The following is a 17,500-nucleotide window of genomic DNA, read 5'->3' on the forward strand; positions in this document are numbered from 1 at the left end:
CTTCCACCCGGTGAGTTCTCTAATCGGGATCTCATGAGAAACCCTCGCAGTCGGCTACGCTAACGCTAACCCCCATTTCACATGAAGGGGACCAGTGTTAGCGTACCCTCTTGTTTGCTAGCGTCTGTTAGCGTGATGCTAAGATTTTGGCACGAGTGCTCAGTTTTTTTTTACGATCGTCGCCGTCTTCTACCAGGAGAAGGGGAACACGCCGCTGCACATAGCAGCCAAAGCGGGACAGGTGTTCCAGGTGGAGCTACTGGCCGTGTACGGAGCCGACCCCGGGGCCCTGGACACCAGCGGGAAGACTCCCATTGATTATGCAAGGTGACACCGGTTGTAACAGTGGCAGTGGAGTGTAATGGGTGTGGATTGCAACTACGCCGCCATCACCTGTTAAGGCGACGCTTGGTGGTAGGGCGGCTACGGCTCGGCGGTTCGTCGATTTAGTCGATAGACTGGATTGAATTTTTGATAAGCGATTTAAACGTTTTCAGTCGAGGTGTTTCTTGTTAAGTTAAAATACCAAACATTTGCTGCCTTACGCTTCTGACATTCAAATATGTAAAGGATAATGTATAGAACGCCAGTCATTGTCGGGAAAATAAGCCCCGATAGGGCGAACCGGACACCGGCGTCTAGCGGAGGGGGTCTTGCGTCGCCCTGAAGGGGCTTATTTTCGACGTTCTATACATTATCCCGCTTATTACACGGCTACTTGCCAAAACGAAAGAAATACTTTTTACAATTTCTTTGTTACCAGCATTCGTAGTGTTGATTAGCAGAGAAATAGTCTGCCAAAGACGTTGACGTCACTTATCAACCGAGTACACTGGGGTTGATAAGTTACCGGACTACTTGCGGAGTGATACGAAAGACGGCAAAAATAATTGACAGCGGTCGATTATACTCAGCAACAGTGAATTATCAAATATAATTCACCGCGGAAGGTATGAAGGGCCCATGCAAGTGAACGGAGCGTTCTACGGCATTGAGAAGAGCCTTGTAATAATTATTAATAACATTAATATTTTAGTGCTCCTCGAATTATTATAGAACCAGCAAACATCACTATGGACTCTATAAACTTGTAAAGGAAATTTTCTTATATTTCGGACATTTTATAGACTAGATGATTCATCTCCAAAAAATTATCTTGATGAAATGAATTGATAGTTGTTGCCGCCCAAATGCGTGGGATAATAGCGTAAAAATCTTCCACTTCCGAAATATAATTGTGATGCATAAACCTGTGTTTTCTATGAATGTGTCACAGCCTGTTGAATATACTCTGTATGTATTCCCAGACAAGCAGGTCATCAGGAACTAGCGGACCGCTTGGTGGAGATCCAGTATGAACTCACTGACCGGCTGACATTTTATCTGTGTGGGAGGAGGCCAGGTAAGCGGAGCTCCGAGCTAGATTTAGGCCCAATCCCATTTCTACCCCTTACCCCTCCCCCTTGTTTTTAAGGGGTAAGGGGTAAGGGAATGGGATTGGGCCTAAAGCCCAATCCCATTTCTACCCATTCCAGCCCATTTCTACCCCTTACCCCTTACCCCTTCCCCCTTCCCGTACCCCTTCAAAACAAGGGAGAGGGGTAAGGGGAAGGGGTAAGGGGTAGAAATGGGATTGGGCCTTACAACAACTGAAGGGCTGATGGGTTGATATGTTCTCAATCTAATCTGGGTTATATTTATTTTTCTAGATCATAGAACTGGGCAACACTTCATTATCCCACACCTCGCAGACAGGTAAAAAAAGAATAATCTCCTCAGTTAGGTATTTTGAGTATCGGTTTTCTTTCTCTCTGTGTAGAATTTCAAAGAAGGTGGTTTACATATCCTCTGTAGCAATGCACTTATCTACATTTTGATTTAATACGTGTACATTTTGATTTGTTCCTATTTGTGCAAAATCTTGATGAATAAGATTTAAGTAAGTATGTCTTGTTTGCGCTACTTACTACATTCTGACGGTAAATGCTGAAACCAATGTGTGTTTTAAGAGAAGCACTCAAATTATAATTTCTTTCTTGCAGCAGCTTAGATTTATCCGAATTTGCCAAGGCTGCAAAGAAGAAGCTCCAGTCTGTAAGCATGTTCTTAATCTCATCGTGCATGTTGTTCAACCCGACCCATGTCTCTTGTAACCATGGTAATAACCTCGACTCCACCTGGCCTCGCTCTCTTCCAGCTCAGCAACCATCAGTTCGAAGAGCTGGCCATGGATGTGTACGATGAGGTGGACAGGAGGGAAACAGACGCCGGTGAGTTTTTTTTTATCCACCTACCCCTCTCCATGACGTTTACATTTAGGGCATCTAGCAGACTTTTATTCCAAGCGTAAATTTTTTCATAAGAAAGTGAAGAAAATATATTGCTGTCGGTAGAGTAAGGATGTTCATAGTACCAAGTGCAAAGCATTAACAATCGCTAGGTTAACTCATTCCCAGTGTACAACAAAGACAGCCATGAAAAGATGCTACATAACTATTACTAAGTACTATAACTAAGTATGACATACAATAAGTGCGTACATTTACGCACTTATTGTGTATTGTGTATTGTGTACGCACTTATTGTGTAGTGCCAGGATTTTGTTCGTCCTGGCACTTAGGCCCAATCCCATTTCTACCCCTTACCCCTTCAAAACAAGGGGGAGGGGTAAGGGGTAGAAATGGGATTGGGCCTAAGTGCCAGGACGTACAACATACAACAAGTAGGAGGGGAGGGACGGGATATGCAGAGTCCAGGTGAACTCTAAACAGGTGAGTCTTGAGTCTATCGCGGACGCTGGTGGTGTGCGACTCTGCGGCCCTCGACATGACATCCTTCGCTGTATATCCCACCTGACCGCGCTCCTCGCCCCCCGGCGATCCCTCCCTCAGTGTGGCTGGTCACCCAGAACCACAGCACCCTGGTGTCCGACGCCACCGTGGTGCCCTTCCTCCCCGTCAACCCGGAGTACTCCTCCACCCGCAACCAGGCAAGCACCGTCACCGCCACCGCTCCAGGGTGGGGTTGTTGTAAGCTGCAGAGCGAGGGGCTCCGGGCCAGTTGTGTAACGTAACGTCGGTTACACAACTGGTTGCATCTGTGACACACCTGATGTAACGCACAAGGCGTCACTATTCACTGGAAATCCTCTTTCATTTGAAAGAATATGAAGCCATAATACTATATTTAACAAACAACATGGTGACTTTATTTATATATATAGATTTGTTTTCTATTATTTCAATGTGTCTTTATTTAGCATATCCATGTTATCATAACCTTAACTATAACTACCTCAACTAGTGACTAACCAACCGGTTATACAGCAGCATTGCTACGCTTTTAAATCGATAAAATCATTGATATATTGTGCAATAATCCCCGAAATGGGTGGTCCACGGACCACCGGTTGGGGGGGAGATCGCTGAAGGGGCGCTGACTTATGCCTGGTCTTCTTTCAACAGGGTCGTCAGAAGCTGGCCAGGTTCAATGCCCATGAATTTGCAACTCTGGTCATCGATATTCTGACGGACGCCAAGCGGAGGCAATGGGGCAACTCCTGTGAAAGTATGAAAGGTAAGAAAGGATTACAAACTTTAGAAATGGGTTCATATGCTAACATATATTTAGTGCTACCTAACCCCCATCATCGCGTTAACTTGATAATGCTTCCTATTTGATTCAGTTGACATTGCCAGTTCATCGATCACAATATTTCAAAGAAATCAATGTTTTTTATTTATTCTGAAAACATTCCTTTAAATTTCCTGTTTAAATGCACACAAGGCCTTGCCACTTGTGAACTCGTATCGCAGACTGCGTGTCTTCCAGGGTGAGCGCAGTGGTGTCGTCGACGCTGTGCTCATCCTCTGTTTGGTTTGTCGGTCATCAGAGGACGTGGAGCTGATCCTCAAAGGGATAGACGGTTGCCATGGCAGCGACAGCCAAGACAACGACCAGCCGGATTACGACAGCGTGGCGTCGGACGAAGACCCCGACAGGGAGGTCGCGTCCAGGGACAACGGCAACGACCGAAGGACCAAGGTTTGTACGTTTTTGTGATTTATGCTTTCTGAATAGTTTACTCTTGATAGAAGCTTTACCTCGATTGATTTTGTATGTCCCGGCGGCGCAGAGCTCTGAGTCATCGGACCTCTCCGACGGACCAATCACGGTGCAGGAATTCATGGAGGTGAAGAGTGCCCTGAACGCCTCGGAGGCCAAGATACAGCAGCTCCTCAAGCTCAACTGTCACCTGAGTGAGGAGCTCCGCATGATGCAGGGCAAGGTGGGTGGAGAAGGGGAAACATCTGGCCGCCACTTCCCCATGTAGCACATGGAGCATTTACATATTGAAGTCTGCACTGCCATATATAGGCCTGCGCACATTTGTGATTGCTGTGAATAGGCCTCGATGGAAAGAGCAACAGGATGTCCAAAGCAGCAGGAAATGATTGACAAAGATAGCATTACAGTATCAACTTTTTTGTCAATCGTGCTCATCCGATGCCGGTCTTTAAACCGGTAGGGATCCGATGTCAGGCTTTTACTTTGAAACTCGCATCAGGGGTTGATGTTCCACTCTGTGCTCAGCTGAGCTCCCTGCAGACGGAGAACTCCTCGCTGCGATGGCAGGGCCCCAGCGGAGCACAGCAGCCCCCGGAGCCCCCTGGCCGCCCGCCGGCCCGCGGGGGCCGCCCCATGTCCATGTACGAGACGGGCTCGGGTTCCAGGCCCTACCCCTCCCACAGAGGCGAGGCCCTCCGGCACGGCGGGCTCGTGCTGCAGCCCCTCCCCCCCAACGTGAGTACCACTACACCCCGCGACGTGACCACCCCGACGACCACGAAACCCTACCGACGCAGCGAGCGTTTCGGACCCCCGGTTCGAGCGGAAGCCACGTCGTGTGTCGGTTCTCCTCCTGTAGGGTGTTTATTTTAAACCTGAAACCTAACCACGCCCCTTTCTAGATTGGGAGGGGTCCTTTGGGGACGGCCGCCTCCTCCCTCCCTACCTTCCCCTCCTCCCTGTCCTGGTCGTTGGACGAGAGATCTCGAAGGGTTAAGTACTGAGTCCATCCATCCTCCTCCTCCTCCTCCTCCTCCTCCTCTTCTTCTTCCACTTCCTGGGCCCAGAGGAAAACACAGAGGCTCCTCCCTCTTTGTGCTGTCTCTCCTTTAACTGCTGCTGCTGCTGCATGGCCGCTCCTCAGCGTCCACACGCCAGCCTGCCTGCATGCATGCGGTGCGCCTGCTGTCACACGGCACGCTGTGGAGGGGTTGGGAGGGGTAGGGAGGGGTGTCTGTGATCCCGCGACCGTGTGACTCTCGAAGCAACCGCGAGCTAACACCCCAACAGCCAGAGTGAGCCTCATCTCAACTGGGTTGTAGCCCAGTTCAAGTTTCACAAAGCTGTTTCACAGATAGCCAGCTGAAGGCGACGACATTGTGCATCCAAGGGGAGAAATGTTTTTTTCAGTGTGGACCGCAGTAAACGATATGACTTTGGATTTTCCTCAGAGCTACTAATTGCACTCACTGCTGTTTTTATTGCGCTGGTTTCTAATTTCCTATTTTCTCCCCCCCACGCACTTTGAATGGATATGTTGTTGCTGAAGTGTGGATGGCCTGTTTGCACTCACTTTGATTACACGTCCGTGTGCATGACCGACGAGCAGCATATTGACGCAGGCTTTGTTTTGAATGCTGCAGCCACCAGAGGGCGATAAAGTATCTGCTTCCACTTGAGTTTCTGGCATTTTCTTCCCAGCGCTTTGAAAAAAGTATTTTATCTCTGCTCAGCCACATTTACGGACAAGCCCGGAATAAGTCTTCTCTTTGTATATGCCTATATATGAATGTATGGAAACAGAAGGTGCACAACACAATTCTCTGAATGAAAGCCATCTTGCTTACACAAACCATATACACATATGCTACTTACGCATATTTAATGTGAAATATATTCAGGCCCCAAAAATGCATGCGTGCGATCAACGTCACGTTGATCTTCAGCTTACCTCTGGCACTGACTCCCTTGTGCCAGTGGCCCACTGGCGTGTATGTGTGCTAATGTATTCTAATAGGACGTCTGTGCTCCTGTGTCTTGGCTACAGGGCTGCAGTCTGGAGGGACACAGCAGGGTGATGGGGAACGACTACGACAACACGCCCGATCACCGCTCTGAACCGGAGGAGACGCGGTGAGCGCACTCCCCTCCCAAACTCTGACCACGCCCACGTGCCCCTCATGACTCAAAATAAAGGGATTCCTTGACAGCCCTAATAATCCCATTTTCCATGACCTAAAAACAGAAATCCTGGCCTACTTGTCCCACGCATACTTTGCTACTTGTCCATAATGAAACACATTTGTGTTATCCATAAACTTTTACTTAAGATGGTTTTCCTTTGCTTTTCACTTGAACTCCGTCTCCTCTTTTTAGCAATACATTTGACCTTCGCCTTAGCAATTTGCATGGCTGACAGACGGCGACGGTGTGGAAATATCTGCCATCACCACTTCATTCTATGTAGTGTGTGTGTGTGTGTGTGTGTGTGTGTGTGTGTGTGTGTGTGTGTGTGTGTGTGTGTGTGTGTGTGTGTGTGTGTGTGTGTGTGTGTGTGTGTGTGTGTGTGTGTGTGTGTGTGTGCGTGCGCGGTGGTCCACCAGTCCGTCCGTGAGCTGCGAGTCGTTGGAGGAGCTGCCCGAGGAGCGTGCAGAGGCAGACTCCACGCTGCCCGGCACCGAGGACGTCATCTGCAAGACGGAGCAGATCACCAAGAACATCCAGGAGCTGCTGAGGGCCGCCCAGGAGAACAAATACGAAAGGTGTGTGTGTGTGTGTGCGCGCGCGCGCTTATTATAGATCTGATCTGTATTGATTGTTTGGTTTAGGGTTGGGCCTGGTGTAAATTTTTCCAAACCGGTTAGGTCAGCGACACACTGAGAATCTCTCCGACTTCTTCTGTCTTAACAACGGATGGCAAAATAACATGGAGTTGGGCAGCCAATCCTGATCGAGCTATGCTCGCTTTTGCACTGCTTTTCGGAACATCTCAAATAAATACCAAAGAACTATGGAATATGACTGTAGATGTAGCAGCATGCATCCATTTTTGCAAATCCATCCGCCATGGCTTCTGATGTAGTCTACAGTGAGCGCGGCTCCCAATCAGCGGTCATCACTCCCACGTGATAATCCATACACTGCGTACTTGACTGTGCAGTGAAGACGAATGTACTAATCCCTGTAACGGTCCCCATGGTTACACCCTTATCGTCATGTCATTCTCCTCCCAGTATCTCCCTAAATTGAAATTGGTAAAAGCTCCCACACCACACTGGTTATTCCGGAAACCACCCAACCCTGGTGTAATTTGTCTTATTGTTTTTTTGGTATTATGGCCACCCTTGTTACACACACGCGCGCGCGCGCACACACACACACACACACACACACACACACACACACACACACACACACACACACACACACACACACACACACACACACACACACACACACACACACACACACACACACACACACACACACACACACACACACACACACACACACCGTGGGTGACGGTTCATGGACGATGTCATTGGTCTCAACAAGGGATTCTATAGAGAGCTGTTGTTCTGTGTTCCACTGTACTCTGCTGAGACGAGGGCTGTTTGTTGAACTCCCCCACCCACCTCCCTCTCTCCATTTGTCTCCCTCCTCGACCACCCATACTTGGTCCCCTATACATCCAGGCACCCTGCCTCTCTCGCACACTGGACTCCTCTGTCTGAGTTGAGCTGGGAAAGCAGCATTGATCACATGGTCTCATTGCGTTCCCCTTTCTGTACGACGCCCGGTTAGGCTTGCATGGAGAATGAGCATACTCAGCACTTCTTGTCGGTTTCATATGTTATGAATCTGCCTGTTAGCCAATTTAAAAGGAGAAGTTGTATCCTAATGGCTTCTTTTTTTTTTTCGCGTTCAACACCTATTTTAGTTTTGGGGTTTGATATTTCCTTAGCCCAAGTGAAGGAGTTCAAGTACCTCGGGGTCTTGTTCGCGAGTGAGGGTACTATGGAGCGTGAGATTGGCTGGAGAATCGGAGCAGCGGGGGCGGTATTGCGTTTGCTTTACCGCACCGTTGTAACGAAAAGAGAGCTGAGCCGCAAGGCAAAGCTCTCGATCTACCGGTCGATCTTCGTTCCTATCCTCACCTATGGTCATGAGGGCTGGGTGATGACCGGAAGGACGAGATCGCGGGTACAAGCGGCCGAGATGAGTTTTCTCAGAAGGGTGGCTGGCGTCTCCCTTAGGGATAGGGTGAGAAGCTCAGCCATCCGTGAGGAACTCGGATTAGAGCCGCTGCTCCTTTACTTAGAAAGGAGTCAGCTGAGGTGGTTCGGGCATCTGGTAAGGATGCCCACTGGGCGCCTTCCTTGGGAGGTGTTTCAGGCACGTCCAGTGGGGAGGAGACCTCGGGGAAGACCCAGGACTAGGTGGAGAGATTATATCTCAACACTGGCCTGGGAACGCCTCGGGATCCCCCCGTCAGAGCTGGTCAATGTGGCCCGGGAAAGGGAAGTCTGGGGCCCCCTGCTTGAGATGCTCCCCCCGCGACCCGACCCCGGATAAGCGGATGAGGATGAGGATGAGGATGAGGTTTGATATTTACACATGAATGAGCGGAGCTCTGTTTGATCAGACGGAACAAACGCCTTTGTGCGTGACTGCTTTGGTCACACCCAAAGCAGTGGGGGGGTCATGTAGCTACCCTTGAGCTTGAATCCCTTTTTTTATTGATTGTTTTGAGAACATGATGATGATGATGATGATGATGGCTGCTGTGTGTCCTCAGTTTCCTGCCGTGCTCCGAGAAGATCCACGGTGCTGTGAGGGAGATGGCCACTCTGTTTCCCAAGGTAAGCTGCCTCCCCCCACCGGGCGGCCCTCCCCCCGCCCGCGTTCCTCAGCGGGCTCCTGTTTGTTGGGTAAACAGCCAGAGGCTCCCCCTTCCCTCAGCTCCAGCGGGTTCGGGAGTCGTGGAGCTTCTGTGTTTATTTATACATACAAAGAACTCCAACCCAAGCACCAGAAACTACATTACAGGATTATGTTGGGTAACCACAGGGTTCTTTGCAGGGATATCTCCAGGATAACGCTTCAGCACGGTTCAAATGTTCATGTTTTTAGAGAGCATCAGGGCTGGTGCTATGTTGTCATTTTTCACCGTCACTGCTCAATTTCTGTACGTGACATCGCCAGAGCTGTCACAATTAATATTGGGATCTGAATTAGGTTTGCTGTCGCATCATCAACCGTTTCTTTCTGATCCAATTGTCATACGCCTGGGAACAATAATGATACATCTCTAAAGAATCACTGCATATTGACTCTTCGTAGTATTCTCACTGAGAAGAATTAGGAATTCAGCCACAGGACACAGTGATTCTAGTGAGGCCATCTGCCTCATTCATCCAGAGTTCTACACAGCCACTCTCATGAAAGAGAGGGTGGGGTGGCGAAAGGTATTCTTGGTAACGTAGGAGAACGACACAATCGAGAGGATCGGGAACAAGCCCGACGGACTCGAAAGGGACGTGTTGCAAAAAAGTAAATGACCCCTGGCCCAATCTAGAGTAAACATGATGTATTGATGTCAAGGTTTTAGCCTGTGTTCGTATACACAGAGGTAGTGTCGTGTAGTACCGAAAGATAGCAGGTTAGATTCCCGATGTGCACATGCTATCTGTAGTTATCCTTGAGAAGGATGAGCCCTGTTCCCCCTACCTGCTCCTTAGAGCTAGGGATGGCACTTTGGAGAAACCAGCCAGAGTAAGCTAGATTTTGTCAGTATCCTGTCAAACATACCACCCACTCCCTTCAGGCCTAGCTAGCGCTACCTTTAGCAATAGCTCTGTCCAGCCTTGTGCAAGATTCCGTTCATGGGCACTAAGTGCAAAGGCAGAGGCGGTAGGTAGGTATGTAGTCAGACAAATAGGCCATCTAATCATTTCATTACATCACTTCATTCGGCAACAGGCTTATTACAGGACTGCGACAGACACATTTTTCTGCCCCTTTTTTTTTTTTTTTTTTCAAGCATTTTATACAGAGACTGCAGTCAGTATGTTAAGTGCACTTCACAAATAGGACAATAATCGCCTCGAATTAACCCACTCCCAGCCTACCTTTTTAATGGATCTGACCCCACCGTCGGTGTGTTTGACCCTGCGTTGTGTGCTCTCCACGCCCCTCCCCCCGGGCAGACGCCGCGGTCGGAGACGGTGCGCGGGGCGCTCTGCCTGCTGACCACCAGCGCCGGCCGGCTCCACGGACAGTGCCAGAAGGCCACGCTCCACAGCCCCGCCCCGGCCGACCTGCAGCTGGTCACGCAGCAGGTCATCCAGTGCGCCTACGATATCGCCAAGGCGGCCAAGCAACTCGTCACTGTGACGACCAAAGAGAACAGCAACTAGATCATGTGCAGCGCCAGAGTTAATCTTTTTTTTTTTTTTTTTTTCTTTCTCGAAATGCTTCTGCGTCGTATTCTGTGTCGTGGAAGTTGTTTCGAACGATTTTAATCAGTATTATGCTATCGTTTTTTTGTTTTTTATTGGCTTATTGGTTTTATTCAGTTTTGGTCAATGTAACCACACATGTAGACTATCCTACAGATGTATTGGGTGAAACTTTATTTATTGACCTTGTTGTGTGTTACACTTGAAGTGACTCCAGATTTTCCATATAGACGCGTTCCCTGCGTTCAATATCTCATTGAAGATGTTGGATTTTTTCACAACAATGCATTTAGCCTCACACAACTGTTCATTATTTACTCTGCCTCTTCCATCCACTTTATCTATTTCTCTAGGATAGACCGTCTTTCTTTTAATCTGGTCTTTGTGCTGCCGTCGTGTGCATCTGTTTAATTAGCCTGTGTTGCTTCGCCAGTTTTATTACGAGATGCAAACTTTGTGAAGCTTTGTCATGGAATCGTTTGTTACAGCACACTGATATTGTAGGAGATGTATGTGTGCAAACTTACTTCCCATCATTCGTTGTTGTTGTAATGCAGGTTCAATGTCAGTAGCCTTCACTCAAAGATAAGCTTTATGGTCGCAATAGGTATTTTTTCTTCAAGAATTCCCAATGTTTCCAATGTAAAAACAAAATATATGTATCAATGTAATTCTTTATTAAGATTATGCAAATGTTATATTTATAAATTGTCCGCCATACCTCTAACAAAAAAAACATTTATTTTCTTACAACAATTTTTTTGTTATATGCTTGTTATATAGTCCAGCTATCATCATGTATCTCAACTAGTTAGTTAAGGGTTGGGGTTACTGTCCTATTACTAATGAAGTTGATGCGGAGTTAACACCTGTGTATTTTTGTGCTGCTATTGTCAGTTCTGTCCGAGTTCTAGTTTTCCGTTTATTTTGCAAATCGGGGTACTTGTTTTAAGTTCCTCGGGCCATGAAATGTGTTTGTATTTGATATCATGAGCCATATACAATCTTGTATTTTTATTTTATACTTTTCCATTGTGTTGAATATAATGGCATTTTTTGACAATAAAGCCCCACTAACAAAGTGCTTGTTTCCAGTTTGTCTTTATTTAATATCATTACATAATATCATTACGTAGGTCTTTGGTCCTGGTTGGGATAACCTTTGTACAGCCTACCTGTTGAATATGCGGATAGGGGCGGGGCCCCAACGCCCTGCCTCACTGACTTTCGGGGAGTAGTAAGTTCCGGGTTCCTTTGACTGAAAGCTGTTCTGTTATTACGAGGTTCGCCCGCGTTGATAATGGCTTTATTACTGGATAACGAATTCAAAGAGTTACCTGCTGACAAAACGCTCGACACGAAGTTATTCCTGGAGTCGGTGTCCCATCTCCCCCCTTTCTTCGGTGAGTACACCTGAACCGCTACCTGGGGAATGTCGTGCGTCCCCCGGGGCTGCAGATACAGCCTTTATATAAACAAACCATGGATCGATCGGGTTTCTAGTACAATCGCACGGTTGGATTGCCGTTGTATTAAACCCAAAGGCGGGCGCTGCAGAAGTAATGGAATGTTACAATTGACAATGTGTTTTGTGTTGCTTAGTAGTAAGGTCCAGACCCCACATTACCCTCATTGTAACTTAAGCCCGTGAAGGGACCCGCTATCTAATGTCCCCACACAGTATACATTCAGCTGAATCACCTCCCGTTAGCTAACGCCTATGTCTAGTAGGCTCGTCAGACTGAAACCCTGTTGCCTACTACGTTATAATAATCACTGTGATACACTGTATTGGCGTGTATCACACACGCCTCCTTGTAGTTGTTATTACAAATGTTCATGTTGCCTTTCAGATTGTTTGGGATCTAAAGTATTTTCACCTATCAAATCGGACATTAGTGGAAACATAACGGTACGTTGGATTGATCTATCTATCTGATCAGTCAGGAGCTGGACCCGCATATAAACAACACTGCTGTGTTTCTATATCTAGAAAATCAGGGGAGTTTATGAGAAGGACCCGGTGAAATATGCCACGCTCCAGAAGATTCTAGAAGCAGAGAAAGAAGAATATGGGACGGAATGGCCCAAAGTTGGAGCAACTTTAGCACTCATGTGGCTAAAGAGGTGCGTGTTTTTGTCAAAAGTCGAACTCCTAACTGTGAACACACACAATGAATGCACCCCAACCCTGAGAAGCAGTTGCACATTCTATTGTGTTAGTGTCAAAACGGGCACACGACACATTCTATTCAGTTTCTTTCTTCCTCTACTCGTATTTCTCATACAGGGGTCTCCGTTTCATCCAGATCCTGTTGCAGAGTTTGGCAGACGGGGAGAAAGATGAGACCAACCCCAACCTCATCCGCGTCAACATCACCAGGGCGTACGAAGAGACACTCAAGAGGTACCATGGCTGGATTGTCCAGCAGATCTTCAAGGTAGGCTAAACAGCGTTTCAGACTCCTGTTTAGGGGGAGGCTAGTTTAGTACTTGTGGTGGCTAAGGGTGTTCCACTCCCAGCTGAAAGGTACTGGGTGTGATCCCCAATGTCCAAAGGCTTACCACTTGCATTAAGCTTGAGCAAGACGCCTAATCCCTACCTGCTCCATAGGGACATACTGAATGTCCTGAAGGATAGGATGTATTGTCTAATATTGATTAAATAGAAGTCTAGCTTTTGTACATTTTCATGTCCGGGTCAGATGGTATGGAGTTGAAAAACCTGCGCTGTGTATCTTATTTCACTGAAGCCTTCACTTAGAAAAGACACAATAGCAAAAAGACTTGATCAAGATAAAAGTAATAAACAGTTGTATTTCTGTGCTCGGATCCTTTGCATAATATTATCAGACACTGATAACAACAATCTGAGCCGGACAGGGGCAAAAACAAGCCCTTTTAGAGAACGCATATTGACCTTATGGGCGCTGTGGCCCCCAAGTGTAATATTCAGTGCTCTCGCTCATAACTGATTGCATGAATTTATGTTATCCTTTAAAGGTGACTTGTTATACCACCAGGTGTGAGTGTGATAAACCATTACAAGCGGTTTTGAAAATCAGCCTCTTCTGACATCACAAGTGGGCGTGTCCACCAAGATATATGACGGATAGATGGGCAACGTTGGATGCTTGGTGATCTATCCGGCACACATCTAGGTGGACACGGGCACTTGTGATGTCAAAAGAGGCCGATATTTCAAACGGCTTGTAACGATTAATCCCTCTAACACCTGGTGGTGTAATATGTCAACTTTAACGTAAGAGTTAAAGAAGCTTGTATTTCTCCATCCAAATCCACTCAACCTTCCGGGGGGGTGTTGTTTCGTTCCAGACGGCATTGATTGCTGCGCCCTACAAGTCGGACTTCCTCAAGGCTGTGTCGAAGGGTGAGGTGATCCAGGAGGAGGCGTGTCTGGTGAACCTGCGGCAGTTCCTGGTCAACTACACCGCCACGGTGGACGCCATTTACGACATGTACACAGCGCTGAACGCCGAGCTGGACTACAGTGTTTGATGCCATCACGAGACACTACCACAGGACTCTACCTCCTGGTCCTGTCTGTGACCACTCTGATTGGTTCCTGAATCCGCCCTGGTTTTGCAGCGTGCTGTAAAGCGTTCGATAAGCCCTCTAAAAGGTGTCAGAACATTCTGGTCTTCTTATCTTCTTTTTATTTAACAATCAAAGAAGGAGTATTTATTGTTTGAAGTCTTTGCTCTAATAATGAATATATGCTTCTTAAAAGAAACGTGTGCCTTTGACCATTGAAGTCCGAAATTACAGAAACTTTTACAACGGAAACAACAATGCTACAGCATTCCTGTTGCTAGATGTCAATGTGTGCTGATTCAGTTGGGTGACAAGAGCATTGTAGGCTTATATTGAGATCTTAGAGTTAAAAAATTAACTTAACAAAACATACATATTTAGTGTATTTTGCTTCAAAGCAGAAACCCTTGCCTCACTATAGATGACGATGACGATTGAGTCATTAGGGCATTACAACTCACTATTTATGCAGAACTGTCCACACTATTTAGTGGAGACAACCTCTTCTATTTCTCTTTAATTTAATGTCACCTAGAACCTGTCAGTCTACATCAGTAGGATCTTTATCTGCCATCTGCATTTTTGCAGACAAAGCACAAATTACTAGAATTTCCACTGCTGCTTGGGCATGCATATTTCTGAACGGTTTGTGATGTGTCTCAGGCAAGAAGGCGTGTTTTCGATTAGTCAGGGTTTCCTGCATCCCTTTCTGACATTATGTTTCAATGACGTGTTTCGCACACCGAGGAGAAAAAGCACAGAAGGATAGGAAATCGAATTTATATTGTTTTTAGAAGATGGTTTTGAGTGCATAAAATAAATGACGAAAAGTAAACTGATCAAATAATGGTATTTAAAAATGTCTCAGTAGGCATACACTACATTTAAATAATGTTTTTGTTGTACATTGCTCATCCAATACAAACTAACGGGATCTTCAGGGTGTAGGCCCATTCTGTCCACTAGGCGGAGACACTTGCTTACTTTGGTATGTAAGTCAATATCTGCGGTTCCTAGAAAGTCGGCAGGGATCATGCTCTCATGTCTTTTTGTTTGTGATTCTTGTGTGGTTTTTAATAAATATATTTTCAAAGCTATGTTTAAATATCCAAGCCAAATCAATTGTGTCAACATGTTTACGTGTAAACTACTAAGATCTCAAAAATACTTATCATCCACTGTAAGGTCGTCTACAATTAAATAGCCAACTATTGAACTTACTAATGCATTAAATGTGTTCATGGTTTGTAAACGGCAGTAAGGGCTGAATGATAAATGGCTGTATCTCAACGAACCAGCTTATCAGAGTGACTGCTTGCCCAGAGAACAAATGTTAGAGAAGATGGGGAAAAACAGCAGATGGCAACCATGCTATGTTTTGAGTATTTAACTCGAGCGACAGAAATACGATCCTGTCGCTAATCTGCCGCACCTCTTTACCCAATAGCTATCTGGTTTAGCCCATCTCCCTGTGCACCCAATCCCACCCTCTTATCTCCCTGTGCATGTGTTTATGCAGAGAAACTGGGCCGCTGTGGGCCAGGGGGGCTCCAGTTCGCCTTCTCCCAGAGGAAACTAGTCAGCCTAGCCGCTAATCTCCACCGCTAAAAGTGTGCGCCAGAACAGCCGGGATGGTATTATCTTTAGGGTTTTATTCGTTCATGTGCCTGGGGGGCCCCAGTGTGCAGATCTGGGATAAAACATGAAAAGGAAGCAGGCAAACCCTGGGGGAGAGAGTTGCCCTAACGACTTCAACTCAATTATAGTCTCACAAATCAGACTTTAGATTAAAATTCTGAATTTAGATTAACATCTAAAGTCTGATAGCGGAACCTTCAATCTGGCTGAGCGTTTCAATTAATTTTGCTTCGAATGTATTTCGACCAATAACGTTGGTTGGGTAGACGCGCGTAACAGAGAGGACTGATAACTGAAACGATAGTCTCGTCTTCCCCTTATCGGCATCCCTCCTTGACCAACAGCGAACGCTAGCTCGGCCGTAGCTGGTTGTAACGTTAAACGAAACCTTTCCTGGCTGTAGCAGTTGTGAAGTTAAAACAAGCTAAAACGTCCTTATGCGGACACAAACTTCCTTGGACGAACCGTCTGTAAAGGTTTAAAATCCAACCTATGCAGTAGAAATACATTTGTTTAAATCGTGTTCTGACAACTCCACCTTACGCTCGCGAATTTGTTCATCACCGGAAGGTTATCACTGTTATAAACCGGAAACGCTGCATAACCCCGCCCCTCTGACTTTCTGGTTTCCTGACAAGGCGCTGTGCAATCTCCCCCAGAAGTATTATTTGGGTATTCTTGTCTCAAATTATTCATAACAGAATTGAAATAAATTGACAAGATTTGTAGGTAGACTTTCACATTCCCTGAGACATAATTGCTATACGAGAGGACGTTTCTATTTACAAATAATGGAATGTTATTCATTATTCAAGGTAATATATTCTTTCACACATTCTTTATCCCAGTGAATCCATGTATTCGTCAGTGGCACAGTTGATCGCAGAGAGGACCTATACCTTCTCATTTCCATATAAATGGTCCCTTCAAGGTTTTGCTTGCTTCTCCCTGCTATGAGCCATGTCACCACATCTAGCAAAATGTACTCTTGCGACTTAATTTGGATCACTTATAATGTAAGTCTCATCAATTCATGTTGGCATAAAAACGTTAAGTGTTTAAGTAGCATTACATTATCATTTAACACCATTGAACCTATGAAATGAACAATATTTATGCGCATTATAAATATAATTAATATCCATTTCCAATTAATGCACATATAGTTACACGCACCTCACATCTATAACTCAGTGTTACATGTTGAATTTCCTTCAATGGAAATATGATGTTTAGTAATGTAGGCTACTGTAAAGTAATTTAACATTGACAAATACAACTATTGATACTAATCAGCTTCATACCCTATACCAAAAAAACAACAATAATTTGCCAGTTTATAAAAATTGATTTATTTGACAATCTTATTCAAGAATAGGCAAACTGGGTAAGAGATTAGGGTCTTACATTGCAAACGTAGTTCATTTCAACAACATACTCCTATGTAGAGGGTTCACATGTTGATATATTATAATTGCACTTTATAATCATGAAGACAGTTTGTCATGTAACTGGCTGTTGAAAATAAATAGTACTAATGTAGCCAGTACAGACGGACAGAGACACACACACACAGTCATACGACTCACACCATCACCAACAGTATATAGCCCTACCAAGAGGTTCTCTATGAATGATTGAGATGGTCTGTGTTTTCTCCAGTGTAAATCTCTAGCAGACCCGGTTGTGTTGTTTATAACAGTGCTTTCCACTTTCCAGTCACATTCATTTACTACCACTACTCATAATAATAATAATAATAATAACAAAAAAAGAAA

At 45.8% G+C, this 17,500-nt stretch overlaps 3 protein-coding genes across 6 annotated transcripts in view; 2 read left to right on the forward strand and 1 right to left on the reverse strand.

The window, feature by feature from the left end:
• LOC132455903 (ARF GTPase-activating protein GIT2-like) overlaps positions 1-11,611 on the forward strand; it is a 13,692-nt gene extending 2,081 nt beyond the window's left edge. Inside the window, exons 5-20 of one of the 4 annotated variants that reach the window (XM_060049978.1) lie at positions 1-10; positions 197-327; positions 1,308-1,402; positions 1,710-1,755; positions 2,043-2,094; positions 2,198-2,270; positions 2,892-2,989; positions 3,465-3,576; positions 3,893-4,044; positions 4,136-4,288; positions 4,594-4,803; positions 4,971-5,060; positions 6,116-6,201; positions 6,672-6,830; positions 8,867-8,930; positions 10,278-11,611. The exon at positions 1-10 is cut by the window's left edge and continues 77 nt beyond it. In XM_060049978.1, coding sequence (XP_059905961.1) covers positions 1-10; positions 197-327; positions 1,308-1,402; positions 1,710-1,755; positions 2,043-2,094; positions 2,198-2,270; positions 2,892-2,989; positions 3,465-3,576; positions 3,893-4,044; positions 4,136-4,288; positions 4,594-4,803; positions 4,971-5,060; positions 6,116-6,201; positions 6,672-6,830; positions 8,867-8,930; positions 10,278-10,487 — 1,741 coding nt within the window. In that variant the 3' untranslated portion in view covers positions 10,488-11,611. Of the gene's footprint in view, positions 11-196; positions 328-1,307; positions 1,403-1,709; positions 1,756-2,042; positions 2,095-2,197; positions 2,271-2,891; positions 2,990-3,464; positions 3,577-3,892; positions 4,049-4,135; positions 4,289-4,593; positions 4,804-4,970; positions 5,191-5,227; positions 6,095-6,115; positions 6,202-6,671; positions 6,831-8,866; positions 8,931-10,277 lie in introns of those variants that run through there. The other 3 variants (XM_060049979.1, XR_009525343.1, XM_060049980.1) reach the window with 3 other exon arrangements.
• A 123-nt stretch (positions 11,612-11,734) lies between these two features.
• LOC132455905 (glycolipid transfer protein-like) lies at positions 11,735-15,181 on the forward strand. Its single transcript, XM_060049981.1, has 5 exons — positions 11,735-11,932; positions 12,383-12,441; positions 12,523-12,656; positions 12,820-12,970; positions 13,866-15,181. Exons 1-5 carry the CDS (start codon positions 11,830-11,832, stop codon positions 14,046-14,048), a joined length of 630 nt encoding a protein of 209 aa, XP_059905964.1. The 5' UTR covers positions 11,735-11,829; the 3' UTR covers positions 14,049-15,181.
• Positions 15,182-17,058: 1,877 nt separating this feature from the next.
• The window catches only part of LOC132454848 (protein FAM222A-like), a 4,092-nt gene continuing 3,650 nt past the window's right edge, over positions 17,059-17,500 (reverse strand). The window contains exon 2 of the mRNA XM_060048398.1: positions 17,059-17,500. This exon is cut by the window's right edge and continues 2,833 nt beyond it. The gene's annotated coding sequence lies outside the window, so the exon portion shown is untranslated.

The sequence above is a fragment of the Gadus macrocephalus genome, chromosome 4 (assembly GCF_031168955.1).
Source record: "Gadus macrocephalus chromosome 4, ASM3116895v1".
Lineage (NCBI taxonomy): Eukaryota > Metazoa > Chordata > Actinopteri > Gadiformes > Gadidae > Gadus > Gadus macrocephalus.

Coding starts and splice junctions, on each gene's coding strand:
- LOC132455905 (XM_060049981.1), top strand. CDS start 11,830: ATGGCTTTATTACTGGATAACGAATTCAAAGAGTTACCTGCTGACAAA. Junction 12,442..12,522: donor ACATTAGTGGAAACATAACG/GTACGTTGGATT, acceptor TTCTATATCTAG/AAAATCAGGGGAGTTTATGA. Junction 12,657..12,819: donor GCACTCATGTGGCTAAAGAG/GTGCGTGTTTTT, acceptor TTTCTCATACAG/GGGTCTCCGTTTCATCCAGA.